A 19511-nucleotide genomic window follows, 5' to 3' on the forward strand; every position below is an offset into this window, starting at 1 on the left:
TAAAAATAGAACTATCGTGTGATCCAGGAATCCCTCTTCTGGGTATACACCCAAAGAAAATGAAATCAGTACCTCAAAGAGCTATCTGTGCTCTCACGTTCACAACAGCATTATTCACGGTAGCCAAGATATGGAAACAACCTAAGTGTCCATCAGTGGACGAATGGATATTTACATACGTGTGATGGAATATTACTCAGCCTTAAAAAAAAGAAGGAAATCCTGCCATTTGCAACAATATGGATGAACCTGGAGGTCATGGCACAGAAAGAAAAAAACTACATGATCTCACTCATATGTGGAATTTAAAAAAGTAGAATACATAGAAGCACAGAGTAGAAAGATGGTTACTAGGGGTGGGGAGGTGGGGGAAATGGGGAGATTCTGGTCAAAGGATACAAAGTTGGAGTGATGTAGGATGAACAAGTCCTAGAGATCTAATGTACAGTGTGATCACTACACTTAATAATACTGTAGTGGGCTTCCCTGGTGGCGCAGTGGTTGAGAGTCCGCCTGCCGATGCAGGGGACGCGGGTTCGTGCCCCGGTCCGGGAAGATCCCACGTGCCACGGAGCGGCTGGACCCGTCAGCCATGGCTGCTGAGCCTGCGCGTCCGGAGCCTGTGCTCCACAACGGGAGAGGCCATGAAAGTGAGAGGCCCGCGTACCACAAAAAAAAAAAAAAAAATACTGTAGTGAATACCGAAAATCTGTTAAGAGTAGATTTCAGGTGCTCTCATAAAAGAAAGAAAAAGAAAAAAAGAAAGGGAGGGAGGGAAAGAGAGAGAGGGAGGGAGGGAGGGAGGAAACTATGTTAATTAGCTTCACTGTAGTAATCATTCCACCATGTATATGTATGTATATCAAATCACTACGTTGTACAACTTAAATATATACAATTTTTATTTTAAAAAATAAATTTAAAAAAAGAATCAGGGTTCAGCTGGGTGAGAATTCCCTCATATGAACTAGGTGTGGGAGGGGGAGAAACGTGTTAAAGATAAGGAAAAACTAAGTGGATATTTATCAGGATACGGAAACATTAAGCAGGACCACAGGAGACATGGTGAGTCAAGTGTGGAGGCAACAAGTGTGAAGATGACCAAGACGGCAGTGACCCACCCATCCCAGAACCATCTCATCCCAGTGACAACCATGACCTTCCACAGGATGCGCCTCATGACGGACAGCAGGGGCCATGCTCTACGCCAACACATATCCTCCCCGGGCACTATGTATTATAATTTACAGAACAGTACTTACCCTCGTAAGCCCAACAAGCCTAAAAGCAATAAACAGCCTGAGAGGAAAAGACTAGAACGAAATCCGAGAATTCTGACATGATACCAAAAACATCATCAAGGTTTACCAAAATACAGAATAAAGTTACCTGTGTAATTAATCACCGTTCACTGACTTACTAGAGTGAAGATACATTATTAGACATCATCGGCAAGGGCAGGCATAAAAAAATGAACTTTCTTATTCAAGAAGACTACAGAGATAAGGTAAGGCCAGAAAAGATTAAGTATCTGAGCAGCACCAAAAAGAAACTGTTTCAAATCTTTCCAAAAGCAAAAAAGGAAGACCACACTGAAAACATATTGCTGCGGGAAATTTCGGAATTCCCTGACGGTCCTGTGGTCCTCGGTGCTTTCACTGCTGAGGGTGCAGGTTCACTCCCCGGCCAGGATATAACAAATATCCCACAAGCTACTCGGGGCAGCCAGAAAAAACAAAAAACATACTGCTGGTTAAAAGCTCTGAACCTTGGAGATCTGGGGGTTGGTGCCTGAAGATTTGAAAAATACAGTGACGTCGCTCCCGGAAGAAAAAAAAAAAATGCCAAGAGCGATTTATGGAAATACAGCCTACTTAAATATTTTGGCAGGGGGTCAGAGAAACCATCAAAAAGGCTTTCAACTGGTCAATACTGGCTGTTAACCCAACTCATACATTCTGGCTAAAGGTACAAGAGGTTATAATTTCAATACAGCTCCAACTAGAAGCCTGGTTTCGACACCTAGAAATGGATTCCATTTCCCTATCAGGAGGGAAATCACTAAAAATCACTCAACCAGGCCAACTGCTTTCCTATAGACCCTAATCTATGCTAATCACTGGGTCAGGTCATTAGATCACATTCAATCAACAACACATCCAAGAATAAAAAGGTTGAAAAGAAAAATCACCAATTTGTAAAACACCAAGCATTTTGGATTTGTTCATAATAAATCAGGTCTTTGTTTTTAATGAATTTAGTGTGCACTAATTGATAACAAAGCAATGTATGAATGAATCCACTGTGCATGTGCATTATAGGTTTTACATGCTTGTGAGCAAAGACAAATATTTTAGAGGGAAACAAACGAACACAGCAAGGCATTCATGGCTTTAGGGCAGGCTTGGCCATTAGCAGAGCAATCCTGGCATTTTGCCTAATCTGAGTCTTTTTCCTAATCTTGTAAATGAAATAGTTAGGTCCACTCTTCTTCTGGGAAGAAATTCTGTCAAACCAAGTGACAACCTTAAGTCTCTATCAATCTGTACCTCTAATGTACTGAGGGGTAATATTCCAAAGGCCACATAAACACAGAGTTTGATAAGTGACCCAGTTCTGTGCCAACAATGTTAAAGAAAAATTATTACTAAAGACAGCTACATCATTACTCCTTTCTATTCCTACAGATAATTAAAACCCTTACTTATATAATTTATACCAGCTTCTGTAGGCCAGAGTAATTTCAGATCATTCTTAAGCATTTCTTAATCCCAACACTGGAAGTGAAGGAACACGACTCTACTTACAGTTTTGAATGTTACTCCAGTCGATTTTAGAGAAGAAAGGATGACAGCAAAGGCCTTCAAACTTCAGTCTCTCTTTCTGGCCACACAACAAACTCTGGATCAGATCAAGTAATTCACTGCTAACTTTGGGATCATCTGGAAACTTCAAAAACCGCTATTTCAAAAAAGAATAATTATTATTCCCTTAGCAAATTCAGCTTCTCATGTCTCCAAGTTAAAAAAGTAATTCTCGTATATGCAAGTTTCTTTCTTTCTTTTCTTTTCTTTTTTTTTTAAGAAGGAAGTTTTATGCCCTCTTAACTTGAGATGAAAGGCATGTTCCCAAAATAAACAGCCTGTTCATATCAACAGGCCTATAGCTCCCTTGCAAGGGTTCAATACCCTTCATAACTTGATCCTTGTATCCTCTCCCGTCTCATCTAGCTACACTCCCCACCTCGCCATCCAACAATGATGAGCTATTTAAAGATGTCTGAACAAATCACTCTGTCCTCTCTGCCCAGAAGGCCCTCCCCAACCTCAGCCCCTCTTCCCTGCCTACCTCCCGGCCTCCCTCTCCCACCCTATCACTCACTCCCTCCTGCGTGCTCCTCGTGTTCTGCTTTTGCACGTACACAGTGTATTCTGATTTCTGTGTGATGATGGAGAAAGAAGGCCGAGAGGGCCTTTCTCCTTTTTGCCCATCACTGCAAACCTGGTACCTAACACCTAACAGTGCCCAGTGCAATTCACTCGTTACTGAGTGAATGGATGGAAATGAAGGAAACAAATGAGCCCCAAGCATCATCTCAGGGGAAACTTTAACTCAGGAGTAGACTCAGGAATAACAAAGAATGTATGTATGTATTAAGCATACAAAAAGTGTATTGTACATAGAAAAATATGCATTAAGCATCCCAGGAAGAAATTGGATGATACATAAAAACCTGTGAAATAAATTCTCTTTTTCCTTTTGGTTGAAACTAAAACATGGATATTCATCATATCCTTAAGAAATGGTTTTACTATATAGTAAAAAATACAGTTATTAGAAAATAGGTTTAATTCTACTTTATGTATCTATTACTGTACTTCTAATCCATGTCTTTGACTTTTACCACCATATTTGACAGCCAGCAGTACTAAGAAGCAGTATAGCATATAAGAACATGGATTTCAAAGCCAGACTGCCTGTGCTATTTTGGGCAAGTTACTTGACCACTCTGTGTTTTGGCTTCCTCATCTGTAAAATGAAAATAATAATATCATCTACCTCACAGGATTGTTTGAGGATTAGCCAAGTTAATGAACTGTATTTCACAAATTCTAAGACTCCCATTTTATTCACATTTAACAACAATGAAATCAATGAAATATCCTAGATTAATGGGCAGCAGTTTTTCCTTTTTAATGGTACATAAAATGATGGCATAAGCTTACAATTACTGGCAGCTGAGAGTCAATATAATGCAATTAATAAAGTATTTAGAACCGCTTTTGGCATAAAGTGCTATATAAAGTAGTTGTTGTTGTTATTATCCAGAACTGCTGGCTTACATCATAAACGTTCATTCGCACAATTTTAAATAACATTTCTCAATATTACTTCAAAATCTAATAATGGCTCTTTACCTGGAAATTCATGATGTTACTGAAGGTTCTGGCTGAGGTTCCCTCAGTGAATGGGGACCTTCCATAAACCATCTCATAAGCAATAACTCCCACTGACCACCAATCACAGTCTGGGCCATAGGCACCTTTTCCGTCCCCATTCATGGCGGTCAACACTTCAGGGGCCATGTAATCTGGGGTCCCAACTGGGAGTTTGGCATTCACCTGGAAACCCATAAATAAAATGAATACAGCAAATGTTCAATTATCCTCAAATAGATTGCCAACAGCCTCAATTCAGACAGAAGCTGATTTGCCACTGATTACTATTCTCCCAGGCACTTGAACTTTCTGTCAAGTGGCACAGCATCAGGTAAAGCAAATGATTCGCTAACTTAAAAAAAAAAGGTTGTTGATGATTTATACTGTTTAGTTACACAAATGAGAGTTGGGTATATACCTGCAAAGGAAGATGTCGTTCCTGATACATCTTACTGATATGACAGAACTTCTCTTATTTATGAAAACAGTAAAACGATAACAACATGTAAAGATGAATCTAAAAGATCTACTCATTATTGAAAAACTGGCAGCTAGCTGGCAACACAATATTGTAAGCATGTGTTATATCTCAAGTTTAAATATCTGGAGTCAACATTCCTATTCGGCCCACCCGCAGGGCAAGACATGATAAATAATTTCCACCAGAGGTCAAATGTTAATGAGTTCATTTTCCTCACCCCCAACCCCCGTTTATGTGGTTCCCTCCCCACTGTTCAGAGACACAGAGCCCACCAATCCTATGGTACCGAAGCATCTGACCTTGACAAAGAAGTATCAGGACAATGTAGGAGGTCTTTTTATAAAGCTAATATATTCAATTTAAAGACCTGTCCTTATTTCTGAGAATTTGTCCTTCTGACTGGCTTAGTGTTTAAACATCCTTTGTTTCTTGAAATGATGCAGATGAAAAGGGTACGTTTTCTGCCCCTCACCCCCACTCCTTCCTAGGCAACCTAGTAAGCTGGCAAACTTTTGGTCTTCAAAATTGTCTTGAAGTTTTATTGAATCATGAAATTTGAAGTCTAAGGATCACCTCTCTAACCTTATTCCCCATCAAAACAGAGAGGGCCTGATGTTAGTCACATACTGGGTTGACCAGCTGTCCAGTAACCCTACATCGAAAAAGGCTTCTCTCACAGCAGCAGCTACATGGTGCAAAAGAACTCTCTCCCCATTAAAGGGTGTTAATTGCCCCTGAGTGAGCTAAGAGATTTTATAGGTATGGCCACAGACCTTTAAGGCTGGGCTTTCTGTCAAGAAAGTCAATTTGCTTTGCTTTGCTTTGCTTTGAATGGAGATTGAGAGGAAAGTCAATGTTTAGAGAAGATGCTAAGAGGTCTCCTTTCCCCAGTGATGAAGACCCAAGCTCTTCCAGCCCGAAACTTTAATCTGGTCTGTTCCTCTGCCTCAAAGACCCATTGTTATAGGAAGCAAATTCATTGTCCCTACTTCCTCTCTTTTCACCCCTTCCCTCAGACCCATCACAGGCTTCTTTCAAACCCTAAACCCAGAAAGGTGCGATGCTGTTATTCTCGACACCAGTCAGCCATCACTTTGAGCAACAGGACTTCCACTGCAAACACACGCCTGGGAAAGTTAGATGGTCACACCACCCAAGAAACCCACGGGCCTGTGCCGAGGGACTCAAGTGAGGAGAAAGGAGAAAATATTTGGTCTAAGACAGGACACCTTAAGCTTGAGGAACTGAGTATAGCTTAGGTCAAGGGGAGGCCTTGATGTTGGGAAGCCTGAGCCAAGACTTTTTTTTTTTTTTTTTTTTTTTGCGGTGCGCGGGCCTCTCACTGCTGTGGCCTCTCCCGCTGCAGAGCACAGGCTCCGGACGCACAGGCTCAGCGGCCATGGCTCAAAGGCCCAGCCGCTCCGCGGCATGTGGGATCTTCCCGGACCGGGGCACGAACCCGTGTCCCCTGCATCGGCAGGCGGACTCTCAACCACTGCGCCACCAGGGAAGCCCGAGACTTGTCTGTTAATGCGTGTGTGTTAATGAGCTCAGCACAGAACTGAGATTAAACTATAAGATTTGGGGGGGGGGGGGGAATCCTGAATGCTGACAACTAGAAATAAATATCTTTTTTTAAAAAATTGGGGTATAGTTGTTTTACAATATCTTTAAAATATCAAAACAAGAGAAGGAAAACGTTAACATCTTGGTTTGACTAGGTATTGGGAATGCCACTGTATTGTTGATTAAATGCTTACCCTTTCTGCCTAATTATTTTGCAGAACCATTAATACACAATGAATGAATATTTGAGGAATGAATATTCCTCAAATATTCATCATTTTTATGTATTAGATTTTATTTTATCATCACACTAGATCGTTTGGGGATGTTCAATTCTCCTGAGTATCCTTAGGAGATGGCAGCTCCCAGGGCTTGGTCACTTACTCACAACCAAAGAGTTGAAAGGAAGTTGATTGGGTCATGTTTACCAGCATGACCCAGCAAAAGGTATAAACTGTCAATGCCTCATTTTCAAACTAACAGTCAGACTTAGCAAAGAGTCAGATAACTCCGCAACTGTTTTTGCCCCATAATAGGTATGTGATTATACACATTTATGTCTAACAACTTTGTAGATTTCCAAAATTAAAAAAAATCCCTAGCTTGCTTTCTGTACGTCTACTACCTCAGTAGTTAATATCAATTAACATAGACTTTTAATGAAAATTAATGGCTACTAAGTTTCCATTAGTTACTGACCTCCAAGTACATTAAACCTGTTCAACATGTAATCTGACACATCTTGATAAGGATTTTGCAAGATCCTTTCACTCTCCTCTGGGGGCAATTCACAGCCAGCTAATCTGGGTGAGATGTTAAAAGTGGGACCGTGTACTAGGAGCGCAGCCTGCCTGCAATATAACCATCTGACAAGGCCCCAGAAAACACACCACTTCAGGAGGAAACAACAATAAAATGACTAGGAGACAGAAGAGTCTGTCACATTTTGGAGAGACAGAGGGTTGAAAAGAAAAGAAAGGAGGGAAGGAGGGGATTAACCCAGCAGATTCTTTTACAAAATCCAGCAGATTCTTTTACAAGCAGAAAGCAGATGGAGAAGAAGATAAGAAAACCAGTCTTCCTCCTCCCAATCCCCTTCCTGTAAAAATGCTTATATGTAAAACTGTTTCAACCTAACTTTACTTCTCTAGCTTCCCAGAGCATAAACATACACCTGCAGAAGCAGCGGGGAAAAATATTCTCGCTATGTTGTTCCTCCCGTGGAAAAGTAATAAAATCTTTCCACTCCTCCATAAATCTCAAAAAGGGCTATTTCCTATGGGTTTCCAACTGCTAAATGGTAGTGATTATCACTTAACATGCTATATAATGCTCTTTATTTATAATCTCCTTACAACTGTTTTCACAAGAGCTGAGTGAGACAGGTAGGAACTGTTAGCTGTTTGCCATTCTCTGAGATTCTAATAAGGTGAAGTGGGTGACATCTCTGCTCAACACCCAAACTTCCAGGCAGTATGGTCCACCTGGAGGAACATAATGAAAATACTCCCAAGCAACATTCTGGCTAAAAAGCTTAAATAAAGACAATGGAAGATGGGAAACTCAACAGATCTAAGGTTCACAAATACCCAAAATACAATGACCATATGTGGCAGGTGGTAGGGAAAAAGATGAATGGATTTCAGGTAACATACAACAATTTCAGCAAGTGTGAACTATATTTTACGTAGTATATTTTGAGTACTCAAAAAAACCTTTTAAAACCTACTTTAGGGCTTCCCTGGTGGCGCAGCGGTTGAGAGTCCGCCTGCCGATGCGGGGGACGCAGGTTCGCGCCCCGGTCCGGGAGGATCCCACGTGCCGCGGAGCGGCTGGGCCCGTGAGCCACGGCCGCTGAGCCTGCGCGTCCGGAGCCTGCGCTCCGCAACGGGAGAGGCCACGACAGTGAGAGGCCCGCGTACCGCAAAAAAAAATAAACAAATAAAAATTAAAAAAAAAAAAAAAACCTACTTTAGACTTATAAAACATTCTATTTAAAGGAAACATGTTTCACCCACCATCGCAGATCAAAAATACAAAAAAAAAAGTATAATTCTATATCCATACTTGATCCAGATTGCAAATTGTTGATCTTTTAGAACAAAAGGGCCTTTGCACTTAAAGCAATGCTAAAAATTCCTTCTCATCTGCTTGTCACATTCTGGCCCTAAGAGCATAAAGTTCTGGGGAGGCCATTCTCTAAGAGGAGAGGAGCTACAACATTCTCACGTGTGTAGGACTGAGGGCCATTATCTCCTTGACCATTGAGCGGCAAATAAACCTGAGTGCCTCTGGAGGCTCCCCGCCTGAAGGGAATGTTGCTACCGCTGCAGATTTGCAAAGGGCAGTTTGCAGCACTGAAAAATAGAAATTTGAAATGTAGAGGAGTCCTGTCTCTCCACCAAGGGCTCTGAAGAGAGCGATTCCAGATGCAGAGAGAGGACCTTACTCTTTATTCCCATGTCTTTACCAAGCAGCGACTCTGGATCGTAATGGAGTTTTCTGAGTGGGTTTTCTTATCGCAAACACATACTGCCAGCTCGAACTGATAAGCCTTCTGAAGCTTCTCAGTCCACGGCAGAGGTTCTCCACCAGGGGTGATTCTGTCCCCCAGGGAACACTGGGCAATGTCTGGAGACATTTTGGTTGCCACAACTGGAGGGGAGGGTGCCACTGGCATCCAGTGGGTAGAGACCGGGGATGCAGCTAAACATCCTACAATACACAGGACAGCAACCCCCAACAAAGAATTCACTAGACAAAAAGGTCAGAGGTGCTGACTACGTATCTATGCTTCATTTTATTTCTAGATGCCTGATTTTATTAAGGTCATTAATGCAAGGTATAGGTTTTTGAATCCCAGATGATAAAAGTTTGCATGATTTAACTTTTTTTCTGTACTTTATTCCACTAAATTCAATACCTAAGTTTTCATGCCTGTTTTTTGTTTGTTTGTTTGTTTGTTTTTTGGTCTGCATTGGGTCCCCATTGCTGCATGTGGGCTTTCTCTAGCTGTGATGAGCGGGGGCTATTCTTGCTTGTGGTGTGCGGGTTTCTCATTGCGGTGGCTTCTCTTATTGTGGAGCATGGGCTCTAGGCACGCGGGCTTCAGTAGTTGTGGCTCGCGGGCTCTAGAGCGCAGGCTCAGTAGTTATGGCGCACGGGCTTAGTTGCTCCGCGTCATGTGGGATCTTCCCGGACCAGGGCTCAAACCCGTGTCCCCGGCACCGGCAGGCGGATTCTTAACCACTGCGTCACCAGGGAAGCCCTCATGCCTGTTTCTGAATTGTACATAATTTTTAAAACATAAAATTCTTTGATACTATAATTATTAATGTAATGATCAAGTAGAATAGATTTTAAGCACATAATCTGAGGGGGGGGATAAAAAACAACCAGTGCTAAGGTGGAAAAAACCTGACCTCAGACAAGGTAAGGAGCCTGTTTTTCCAAGAGCCTGAACCTGAAGGAAGTTATGTCAAGTGGGTCTCAGATCTACAGAACGGGGAGGCCAAACCCTGGAATGCAAAGAGTTAACACAACCCGGATCCTTTTCCTCGCATCAACATAACACCCACCTTTCCTCCAAGGAACTTGAGGGAAGAAAAGGAAATTTTATATACTGCCCTTCATAAGGACTACACTCTCAGACGCAGGAGGCATTCTGAAGAGCAGCCACCCCTCACCTCTTAATTTCTGCATTTTAACTAGAACCAGTATTTTCTAGAGGAAGAATAAAAGCCCAAGTTTCTAAGGATTTGTCCAGATCACCAAGTGATTCAGTTGGGAAGTTAGTCTTAAAATCCAAGCCAATTTTTTCTTAGACTAACCATTTTTTGCGTAGTTGACCTGAAAATTTACATTTTAGTATGTGCCAACTTTATTAGGTTTCTAAATTCTAATTTTCTTTTACTTTGTCATCTTTTTCCTAAAGTATTCTCACTCTTGACCTCAATAGCTACCCTCTTGCCTTCCTATTAGCACATGGAATACAGCTTAAATTATTAGCATGTGGAATACAGCTTAATTTTTACCAAAGGTCCAGGATTTAGAATCGACGTTTTTTGAGTACTTGGTTCTTAATGCTTAATGCTTGATTCAAATTCTCTGGTGATTACTTTCAATTTCATTGCATAGGAAATAGAGGATTTGAGATAAATAAGGTTACATTTCATCAAAATATTTAAAGTGAAAAAGAAAATGTAACAGAAGACAATCTATTAACAAGCAAGGAAAAAGAAGGGAAAAACAAAATAAGCGTTTTCCCGTCTTTTAATCCAAACTATAAGAATGTTCCTAAAAATGTTTTGTAGGGTATTAACAGCTATTTTACATAAAAGGGTACCAGATCAAGTAAGTCTGGAAAACCGCTGTGTCCCCATCCCCACCCAGCCTGCAGAGAAATCATTTCACACACTGACAGATGAGGGCTCCAGAAGGTCGCTCAACTTTATCCCATGTTTTCCAAATTTATGAGGATCTCAGAACACTCTGTAGTATAAGCTCTATTAAGTTATCTTATTTTATTTTGTTACCATCTTGTTTGAGTTCATTTTAGCAGCTGATCCAAAATCCACCAGCTTGATGTGTCCCATTCGGTCAATGAGGATGTTCTCGGGCTTGACGTCTCTGTAAGAAAATCAAGGCCACAAATTAGTGTTATCTTCTTGTCCATGCCAATCATCAACCAACTGCTAACCTAGGATCTTGATTCAGCCAAGAATCTTAGTGTCTGTGGTTTCGCCATACAGACCTCCCTGCTGATGGACATACATAATAAGCATTTTGCCAAACAAATTTAAGTAAAAGAATGAGAGAGAAAGAATAGAAGGGAGGGAGGGGAGGAAGGAGAAGGGAAGCAGAGAAGGAACGGGCACAAAATAGATGTTATTAGATGGATTATTTCTCAAGACACACATTTTACCTCAGGAAAGCTAAGGCCCCAAAAAGCTAGGGGGTGTGCCCAAGGCCAGGTGGCTAGTCAATGGAAAAACTGAGACACTATTCAGGATTTTGCAGTTCCTGGTCTAACCATCATTCCATTCCCACAACATTCTCAGATGCTAGTAAAACACTAGCTGAGTGAAGATGTAAAGAAACACTTTTCAACTGAGGATGCGGGGGCACACCTTTGTCAACTACCAACGGGCAAGGTCTGAAGTACAACTACAGGGTCTTCTGTTCCTCCGGGGTACGCCGCCTCCTTGCACAAATCAAATTCAGTTTTCCTACCACAGCACCCAGAGAACCCATGCAAGAGCTCCCGGTCTTATTAGGCACACTGACAGATCCTAGCAGCAAACATGAGAACGTTACCATTTTAGATCCATTTCACTGTTGGAACGGGTAAGCTGAAACATCTGCCATTTTGGAAAATTTGCTTTCGGTCAATTATGGTGAAGATGGGCTAAAAATTGGATGAAGCATGATTTTGACGCTGAAATCATTCACTCTATTTTAGGAACTCTTAGGTGATACAGACAAATCCCGTCAACTACCAGAGAGCCTCACTTACCGATGTACATATCCCATCTGATGAACGCTGTGAACAGCCAAAATGAGTTCAGCTAGGTAAAACTGAATCATATTTTCATCTAATTGGTCCTCATATCTGTTCAAAAGTGACAGCAAGTCCCCTCCAGGCTGATATTCCATGACCTGTATAGAAGGCCAAAGTTATTAATTCTTCATACACCCAAAAAAGGGGGAATGTTCTCAATTAGATCCTCGAATACTGCCTTACATGTTATAACTACAATGTCTCCACAAAGCAATGAAGATGTACGAGACATATTTTAAGCCACGTAGGACGAGGTCCCTGCCCTAAGGAAATTACACCCGTTACCCAAGAGAATCAATACAATGAAAGATGAATCCTAAACGCCATGTGCAATGTTTGCAAGGCAAGCTTGAAAAGTTGAATTAAATCCACCCACTCACCCACCCACCCAAGTAGACACCCCAGACATTCCCTGGGATTAGGTACATATAGCATAGATGGAAATTCCTGGAGGGCAAGAAACCCTCTTGCATCCTTTCTGCATTTCCCTCAGCACCCAGCAGAATATAGGAAATGGGCAATAAACATGATACAATCTCTTCCTTAAACAGTCAGTGTGGAAGGCAACCTGACCATCTCTGTTAAAAATTTTAAGTGTGAACATATACCCTCTGACCAGTAATTCTGCTTCCAATGATTTATTTTACAGGAACTTAAAATCGTTTGTAGATAGACAGATAAAGAGATTCACCGAAGCATTGTTTGTAACATGGGAAAAAGAAACCCTGGAAATCACCCAAATAGCCATCATTAAGAGACTGCTAAAACATGATTTATCTAAACAACGGGACAAGAGGCAGATACTAAAAATGAATGGACCCGATCTATTCATTCTGCATGGAAAGTCATCTGTGATGATATAAAGTGACGCCCTAAAGAGGATACAGTTTAAACTCCTTTTTTGTGATTAAAAACACATATATTACATTTCTGAGTATATACATAAGGGAAAAAACCTGGAAGAATATAAAGTACAGCCTCAGGAAAAATGTTTGATTAGCAAAAAAAAAGTCTTCCACCCCAAGAAACTGAAATCCTTCCTCTGTCTGATGATAACCAGGGGTGACATTCCTGAGTCGACACGAGGCTTGGAGGCTCATCTGCCCACGAGGCTTCAAACCTCAGCCCGGTGACTTCACCTCTCTGCCTCTCAGTTTTGTCCTCTGTAAAATGGGGATAAGACTGAGTCCCTCGCAGTGCTGTGCCTGGTGCCCACGGATCCTCCACTGCTGTTCGAGTCCTTTCCTTTCCCTAAATTCACGGCACCATCCTCTCCACTCTGGCTGGGAGAAGATGGGACCCATTTTGACTGTCTTTGCATCCACATCAACCCCTCCTGTCCTTTGCTCTGATTTCCCATTTTAAAGCGTGGCTCATAGCCACACTTTAAATGTCTTTTATTTTAAGTTATCTCAAACCCTTTCTGGAAAGAGGCAAAATTCAAATGAAAGTCTTTTTAAAAAAAAAAAACACTAAATCTCACAAACCACTGCATTCCAGAAGCCAACTCTGGGATGTGAATTCTCTTCATCCTCCTCCAAACTTCTGTTTGCTTTCAGTCCAGAATTAGAAGAAAGTTCTAGTCAAGTAAGATATGGAGCATCTGCACACGTCCCCAGAGGCCCCAGGGTGGTACAGTAAAGACTGTCCAGCACTAGGTCAACCCCACAGCGGGGACCCCGGGAGGGGCCACTGGCTTGCATGCCCTCCCCAAGGGCCCCTCGTCACCTGGCATCTTACACGTAGCAGATACTCAAGCAGATACTGGACAATTTGATCTAAGGTTCCATTTGCACTGCAATTGCTGGAAAATAAAAACTGATTTATGAACTAACAAGAACAGCAGCACTGAGAAGGGGTGGCAGCTGAAAGGCAGACTTTATTTTCCCCAAAGTCTTGGCAGACGTAAGCTGCTCGCCCGGTCCTCAAAGAGCCAGCAGGAGGCACCTGGCTGCCTGTAGCTCACCCATGTGTCCCAGCCTGGTTTTCCACAGGCCCTGGGTACACGGGTGAAGGCTAATTTTTTACGTCTGTTTTATTTTATTTTATTTTTTTTTATTTTTTTTTTTATTTTATTTTATTTTTTTTTTTTTGCGGTATGCGGGCCTCTCACTGCTGTGGCCTCTCCCATTGCGGAGCACAGGCTCCGGACGCGCAGGCCCAGCGGCCATGGCTCACGGGCTTAGTTGCTCCGCGGCATGTGGGATCTTCCCGGACCAGGGCACGAACCCGTGTCTCCCGCATCGGCAGGCGGACTCTCAACCACTGCGCCACCAGGGAAGCCCACGTCTGTTTTAAATACATATTGTCGTTAAAAAGGTCTTAAATATCCACACACACACACAAAAAAAAATTCGCACATAATAACGGAAGTACTCATGCTTTTAGAACCAAAATGTCTTAAAATATAATAAGAACAATGCATATTTATGGTGACACGTTGCAGTTATAAATTTTCTAATCAGGCTCAATTAAAGATGTGAAAAAAAAAATAGAACAGCTTGCGAGTTTAAGGTTGAGAAAGTCAAGCATGTAGCAGCTGCTGGCCACTTTTAAGAGCTCACGAACGGACCACTATTTAGCACTTAGTGGTGACTCCTGAAGATTCTATTTGTAATGACTAGTGAAGAATGGTTTAGAAAAATCAGAGCCGTCTCTTCGAAAGGCAAAAAGATACATATACTCTGCTCCTATTCAGAAGATCCAGATTCCTAAGCTGAAAATCCCCGCCCAAACTAAGATTAGTCTTTTCTACTGGTCAAACAACTTTCCATTTCTTCAAAAGCGCTCATTAATAAGCAACAAAAATGACAACAGCTGCTAGGCAGCAGCATGCTCTGCAACATGAGGTCAAGAAAGATGTACTAAATGACAAACCTCCTTATCAAAGAACCTAATCAAACTTGACCCACCAAGAAGATTCTAGATTACCATACTGCATATTCCAACCGTACACCATTAGGAGAATTCAGTTTAGGCATTTACTGGGTAAATTCGGCTACCCCAAGATGTTATCCCATCCCCAAACTATCTTACTGGGGTACAGTCACTCATCCTGGGATGAATGGAGCCCAAGGGAAGATAGCTTGTGTGTGGTCAAGCCAAGCTTCATCGATCTTGTTGTTGAGGCTAAAGAAATAATAAAGAACCAGGACTCGGACACTTTCAGAAAACACTTTTGCACTTTCAAAAATGGTACCAAATCAACAGGCTCCAGAAAAGGGAATCCTTCTACACTGCTGGTGGGAATGTAAGTTGGTGCAGCCACTATGGAAAACAGTAGGAAGGCTCCTCAGAAAACTGAAAATAGAGCTGCCATATGATCCAGCAATCGCACTCCTTGGCATATACCTGGACAAAACTCTAATTCAAGAAGATACATGCACCCCTATGTTCATAGCAACACTATTCACAATAGCCAAGATATGGAAACAAGCTAAATGTCTGTCGACAGATAAATGGACAAAGAAGATGTGGTATATAAATACAATGGAATCCTACTCAGCCATGAAAAAGAACAAAATAACGCCATTTTGGGGCTTCCCTGGTGGCGCAGTGGTTGAGAATCCGCCTGCCGATGCAGGGGACGCGGGTTCGTGCCCCGGTCCGGGAAGATCCCACATGCCGCGGAGCAGCTGGGCCCGTGAGCCATGGCCGCTGAGCCTGCGCGTCCGGAGCCTGTGCTCCGCAACGGGAGAGGCCACAACAGTGAGGGGCCCGCGTACCGCAAAAAAAAAAAAAAAAAAAAAAGCCATTTGCAGCAACATGGATGGACCTAGAGATTATCATACCAAGTGAAGTAAGTCAGAAAGAGAAAGACAAATACCACATGATATCAGTTATACATGGAATCTAAAATGTGACACAAATAAACCTATCTATGCAACAGAAACAGAAGCACAAACTTAGAGAACAGACTGGTAGTTGCCAAGGGGGAGGGGGTTGGGGGAGGGGGTTGGGGGAGGGATGGAGTGGGAGGTTGGGGGGAGCAGATGTAAGCTTTTATATAGAGAATGGATAAACAACAAGGTCCTACTGTATGGCACAGGGAATGACATTCAATATCTTATGATAAATCATAATGGAAAAGAATATGAAAATAAGAATATATATATATGTATAGCTGAATCACTTGGCTGTACGGCAGAAATTAACAACATTGTAAATCAACTATACTTCATTTAAAAAAAAGAAAAAAGAGGCTCCAAAAGCATCATCAAGTCACAAAGTAAGAGATTTCAAGTCTTCATACCAGATGACATGCTGTAAACCAAAGACCGGGGTCAGCAGAACCGATGAACAAATTAGACCAAAGTCACCACCCAGGCTGTGCTAGACAGTCCATTCACAGCATTTGGATTTGCCCCCCAAAATGACTCCATGCCTGATTTTTACTATTCAGAGATGCCCAGGGAGGCAATGTTCCCCCCAGAAATGTGGCTCCTAACCCAAGAAAATTGGCAAGTCCTCTAGGGCAGAGCTTCTCAAACCTGCCTGTACACCAGAATCACCTGGGGAAGCACTTTTTTTAAACGGATAAAACACATTCATCCACATAAATATGTGAGTGCCTATTATGTGCCAGGCACTATTCCAGATATCAGGAAAATAGCAGGGACTAAAATAGACAAAAATCCCTGCCTTCGTGGAACTGTAATTCTAGTAGAATGAAAAAGAATTGGGTGAAAAAAAAAAAAAAAAAAAGAATCTAGCAGTATGAAGAGGTAAAGTATGTCTCTTCCTCACCCCAACCGTTCAGGGAGCTTGCTAAAAACGTGGAGTCCACGGACCAACCCCACACTTCATGGACAAGCTCCAGGGGTGGGGTCCAGGAATCTGCATTTTTAAGGAGCTACTGGGGTGATTCTGATCCAGCCAACCCAGAACTTTTTTTTTTTTAATGTTTTCATTTATTAGTTTCTTTTTGGGTTTTTTTGGCCCACTCTGCACAGCATGCGGGATCTTAGTTCCCCGACCAGGGATGAAACCCGTGCCCCCTGCAGTGGAAGCGCGGAGTCCTAACCATCCTAACCACTTGGACCACCAGGGAGGTCCCCACCCAGCACTTTATTGAGAGCCGATGCTGATGAGGCTGTGGAGGCATCACGGGTCCTTACTCCAACTAAATGACACGCTTCTACAGCAGAGGCGCCCCGGTATGAAGCCTGGCTTTAATACACCCCTCACTTCTGGTGCTTACATTTTTCCAGTGACTTCCTGGAGCCATTCTGTGTATCAAGACAAGATCACTGGCAACAAAGGGCTGGAACATAACCAGTCCATGAGCACTGAAGCTACGATCCTGCATCCTTGCAAAGACGGGAGATGTTCCTGCAGGCCACCCCAAGAGTGATCACCAAGGCGTGGTAATCAGAGACCAGGGAGACGAGAAGACGGAAAACAGCCCTACAGTGAAACAGCCCTGAACAATGCGACAACCCCGCAGATGGCAGAGAAAGCACGGCAGCTGACAGACCAGCCTGGCTTGGAGCTATAATGGACTTGCTCTTTTAAAGCAAAGACGGTCCGGTCAACAGAGACAGGCCCTTCTGATGGCAGCAGCTGCAGATGCTAATTAAAGGGCAAATCTTACATGGGTTCGGTTGGGAAGAAGCGGCGGCTTCTCTGCTGGTGTTTGTATCTATACTCCGAGTGCTGGGATGGCAATTCCCACCAGTTGTGTTGTGTCTGGAACAAAGGATAAACATGTATTTGTTGTGTGTGCGCACACACGCACATACTCACGCGTGCTTGCCTGTATGTGTGTGCCTATCGGGGCAGATATGCAATAGCTCTTTAGCGTCCTATCCCAATTTGCATACTGGTGTCATCAGAGGTGTGCCGTGCTCGCCACGTCTTAGAAATGTGTCCTTGAAATGCCTGCACTACAATCAGCATGACTGAAAGTGCCATGAAAATGTAAGGATGCTATTGGCATCATTACCCGCCCTGCCCAGTGTTCCTGATCCTTGGCACGGGGGAGGAGGCAATGGATACTCCAAGCAGAGTGGTCCCTGGCACAAACCCTAAATTATTCTTTTTGAAGGGCAAGGTGACCAGGAGAAAAAGAGAGAAGGCCCTTTATTTCAAAAAATACGAATCTCAGCCTGAGTCATCCTTCTATTAAAAAAAACGCTCACTGAGCATCAAGTCATCCAGAGTCTTGGCAAGAAATAGCACACTCAACCTAGGTAACTGAGGACATTAATTGAGGAAAGGGCTATTTGTAAAGGTGTGGGTGTGGTTAAAGGAAATGAACATGGGATGCTGAGGCACCCCGGGACGAGTAACAGCAGGGGAGTAGGTATCATTCGGTGGCCTGAGAGGGCAAGGAAAGGGGTCGCGGGTGTGTACACTATCACTGAAGAAACAGAAGCAGGAAGCAGTAACCAGAAACTAGCTACGTCTACAGGACAATGGTTCTCCAAGTGGCGTCTCCAGACCAGCAGCATCGCCTGGGAACTGGTCGGAAATGCAAATTCCTGGGCCCCACCTCCACCTCCGCCGGATCAGCAACTATGAAGGTGGGCCAGGCAAACCGGGACACCGCAGGAAAACTGTAGCCCCGAAAACGGTGGGACTCTAAATGCACTCACTGGAGGGGGACTTCCCTGGTGGTCCCGTGGGTAAGACTCTGTGCTCCCGATGCAGCGGGCCCAGGTTCCATCCCCGGTCAGGGAAATAGATCCTGAATGCATGCCGCAACTAAGAGTCTGCATGCCGCAACTAAGAAGCCCACACGCCACAGCGAAGATCCGCATGCCACAACTGAGACTGGCACAGCCAAAATAAATAAATACATACTTTTAAACAAATCAATAAATAAAGGCACTCACTTGAAACATGCCTCAAAAGACCAACACAAAAGACGACTACTTCAAAGGCACTGATAATTCAAAGAACCCCGGGGCAATAATAACACACTCAGCAACTGAACTGGAGTCAATAAGATGTATCAACATTTCATTTCACCAATGAGAAAATTGAAGCCAGAAAGGCCAATGACTCCAGAGAGACCAAGCAAGGTACGGGAATAAAACAAGAACCTATATTCTAAGTAACAGCTTCCTTCTGATGGGCAGCTACAAGCCAACACTGGTGCGTTTTGAGACACGCCTGAAGACTGGATCATCTTACCAAGAGATCAAAACAGCACGTCTCGCTGTCACAATGATCAGAAGCTGCTGTATTTCACTAAAACAAAAAACAATGCAGTTGTATTCATTAACTCTCTCCCACCCTCAACGACAGCAGAGACCGGTGATCACACAGGCCATGGGGTCACTGCCTAGAAAAAGTCCACATCCGAATGACTCCTACGTAGAAAGGGGAGTGTCCATGAAATTGCACGACTGTGGTTGAAAGCAAGACAGGAAACAGAACCACAATTGTGTTAGAAACGGTTTTAGATGTGTCAGTATAAAGGTAATAAGGAAGACCACCAGGGGTGGAGCTGGGAGCCTGG

The 19511-nt window shown here is 43.0% G+C and overlaps 1 protein-coding gene across 2 annotated transcripts in view; it reads right to left on the bottom strand.

Moving 5' to 3' along the window:
• The window catches only part of CIT (citron rho-interacting serine/threonine kinase), a 173501-nt gene that overhangs the window by 128834 nt on the left and 25156 nt on the right, over positions 1–19511 (bottom strand). For both annotated transcript variants that reach the window (XM_059040791.2, XM_059040788.2), the window contains exons 5-8: positions 12002–12144; positions 11022–11115; positions 4419–4622; positions 2808–2961 (exon numbers count right to left, since the gene is read on the bottom strand). In XM_059040791.2, the coding sequence (XP_058896774.1) occupies positions 2808–2961; positions 4419–4622; positions 11022–11115; positions 12002–12144 (595 nt within the window). The remainder of the gene's footprint in view (positions 1–2807; positions 2962–4418; positions 4623–11021; positions 11116–12001; positions 12145–19511) is intronic.

The sequence above is a fragment of the Kogia breviceps genome, chromosome 15, assembly GCF_026419965.1.
Source record: "Kogia breviceps isolate mKogBre1 chromosome 15, mKogBre1 haplotype 1, whole genome shotgun sequence".
In the NCBI taxonomy this organism is placed as follows: Eukaryota; Metazoa; Chordata; class Mammalia; order Artiodactyla; family Physeteridae; genus Kogia; species Kogia breviceps.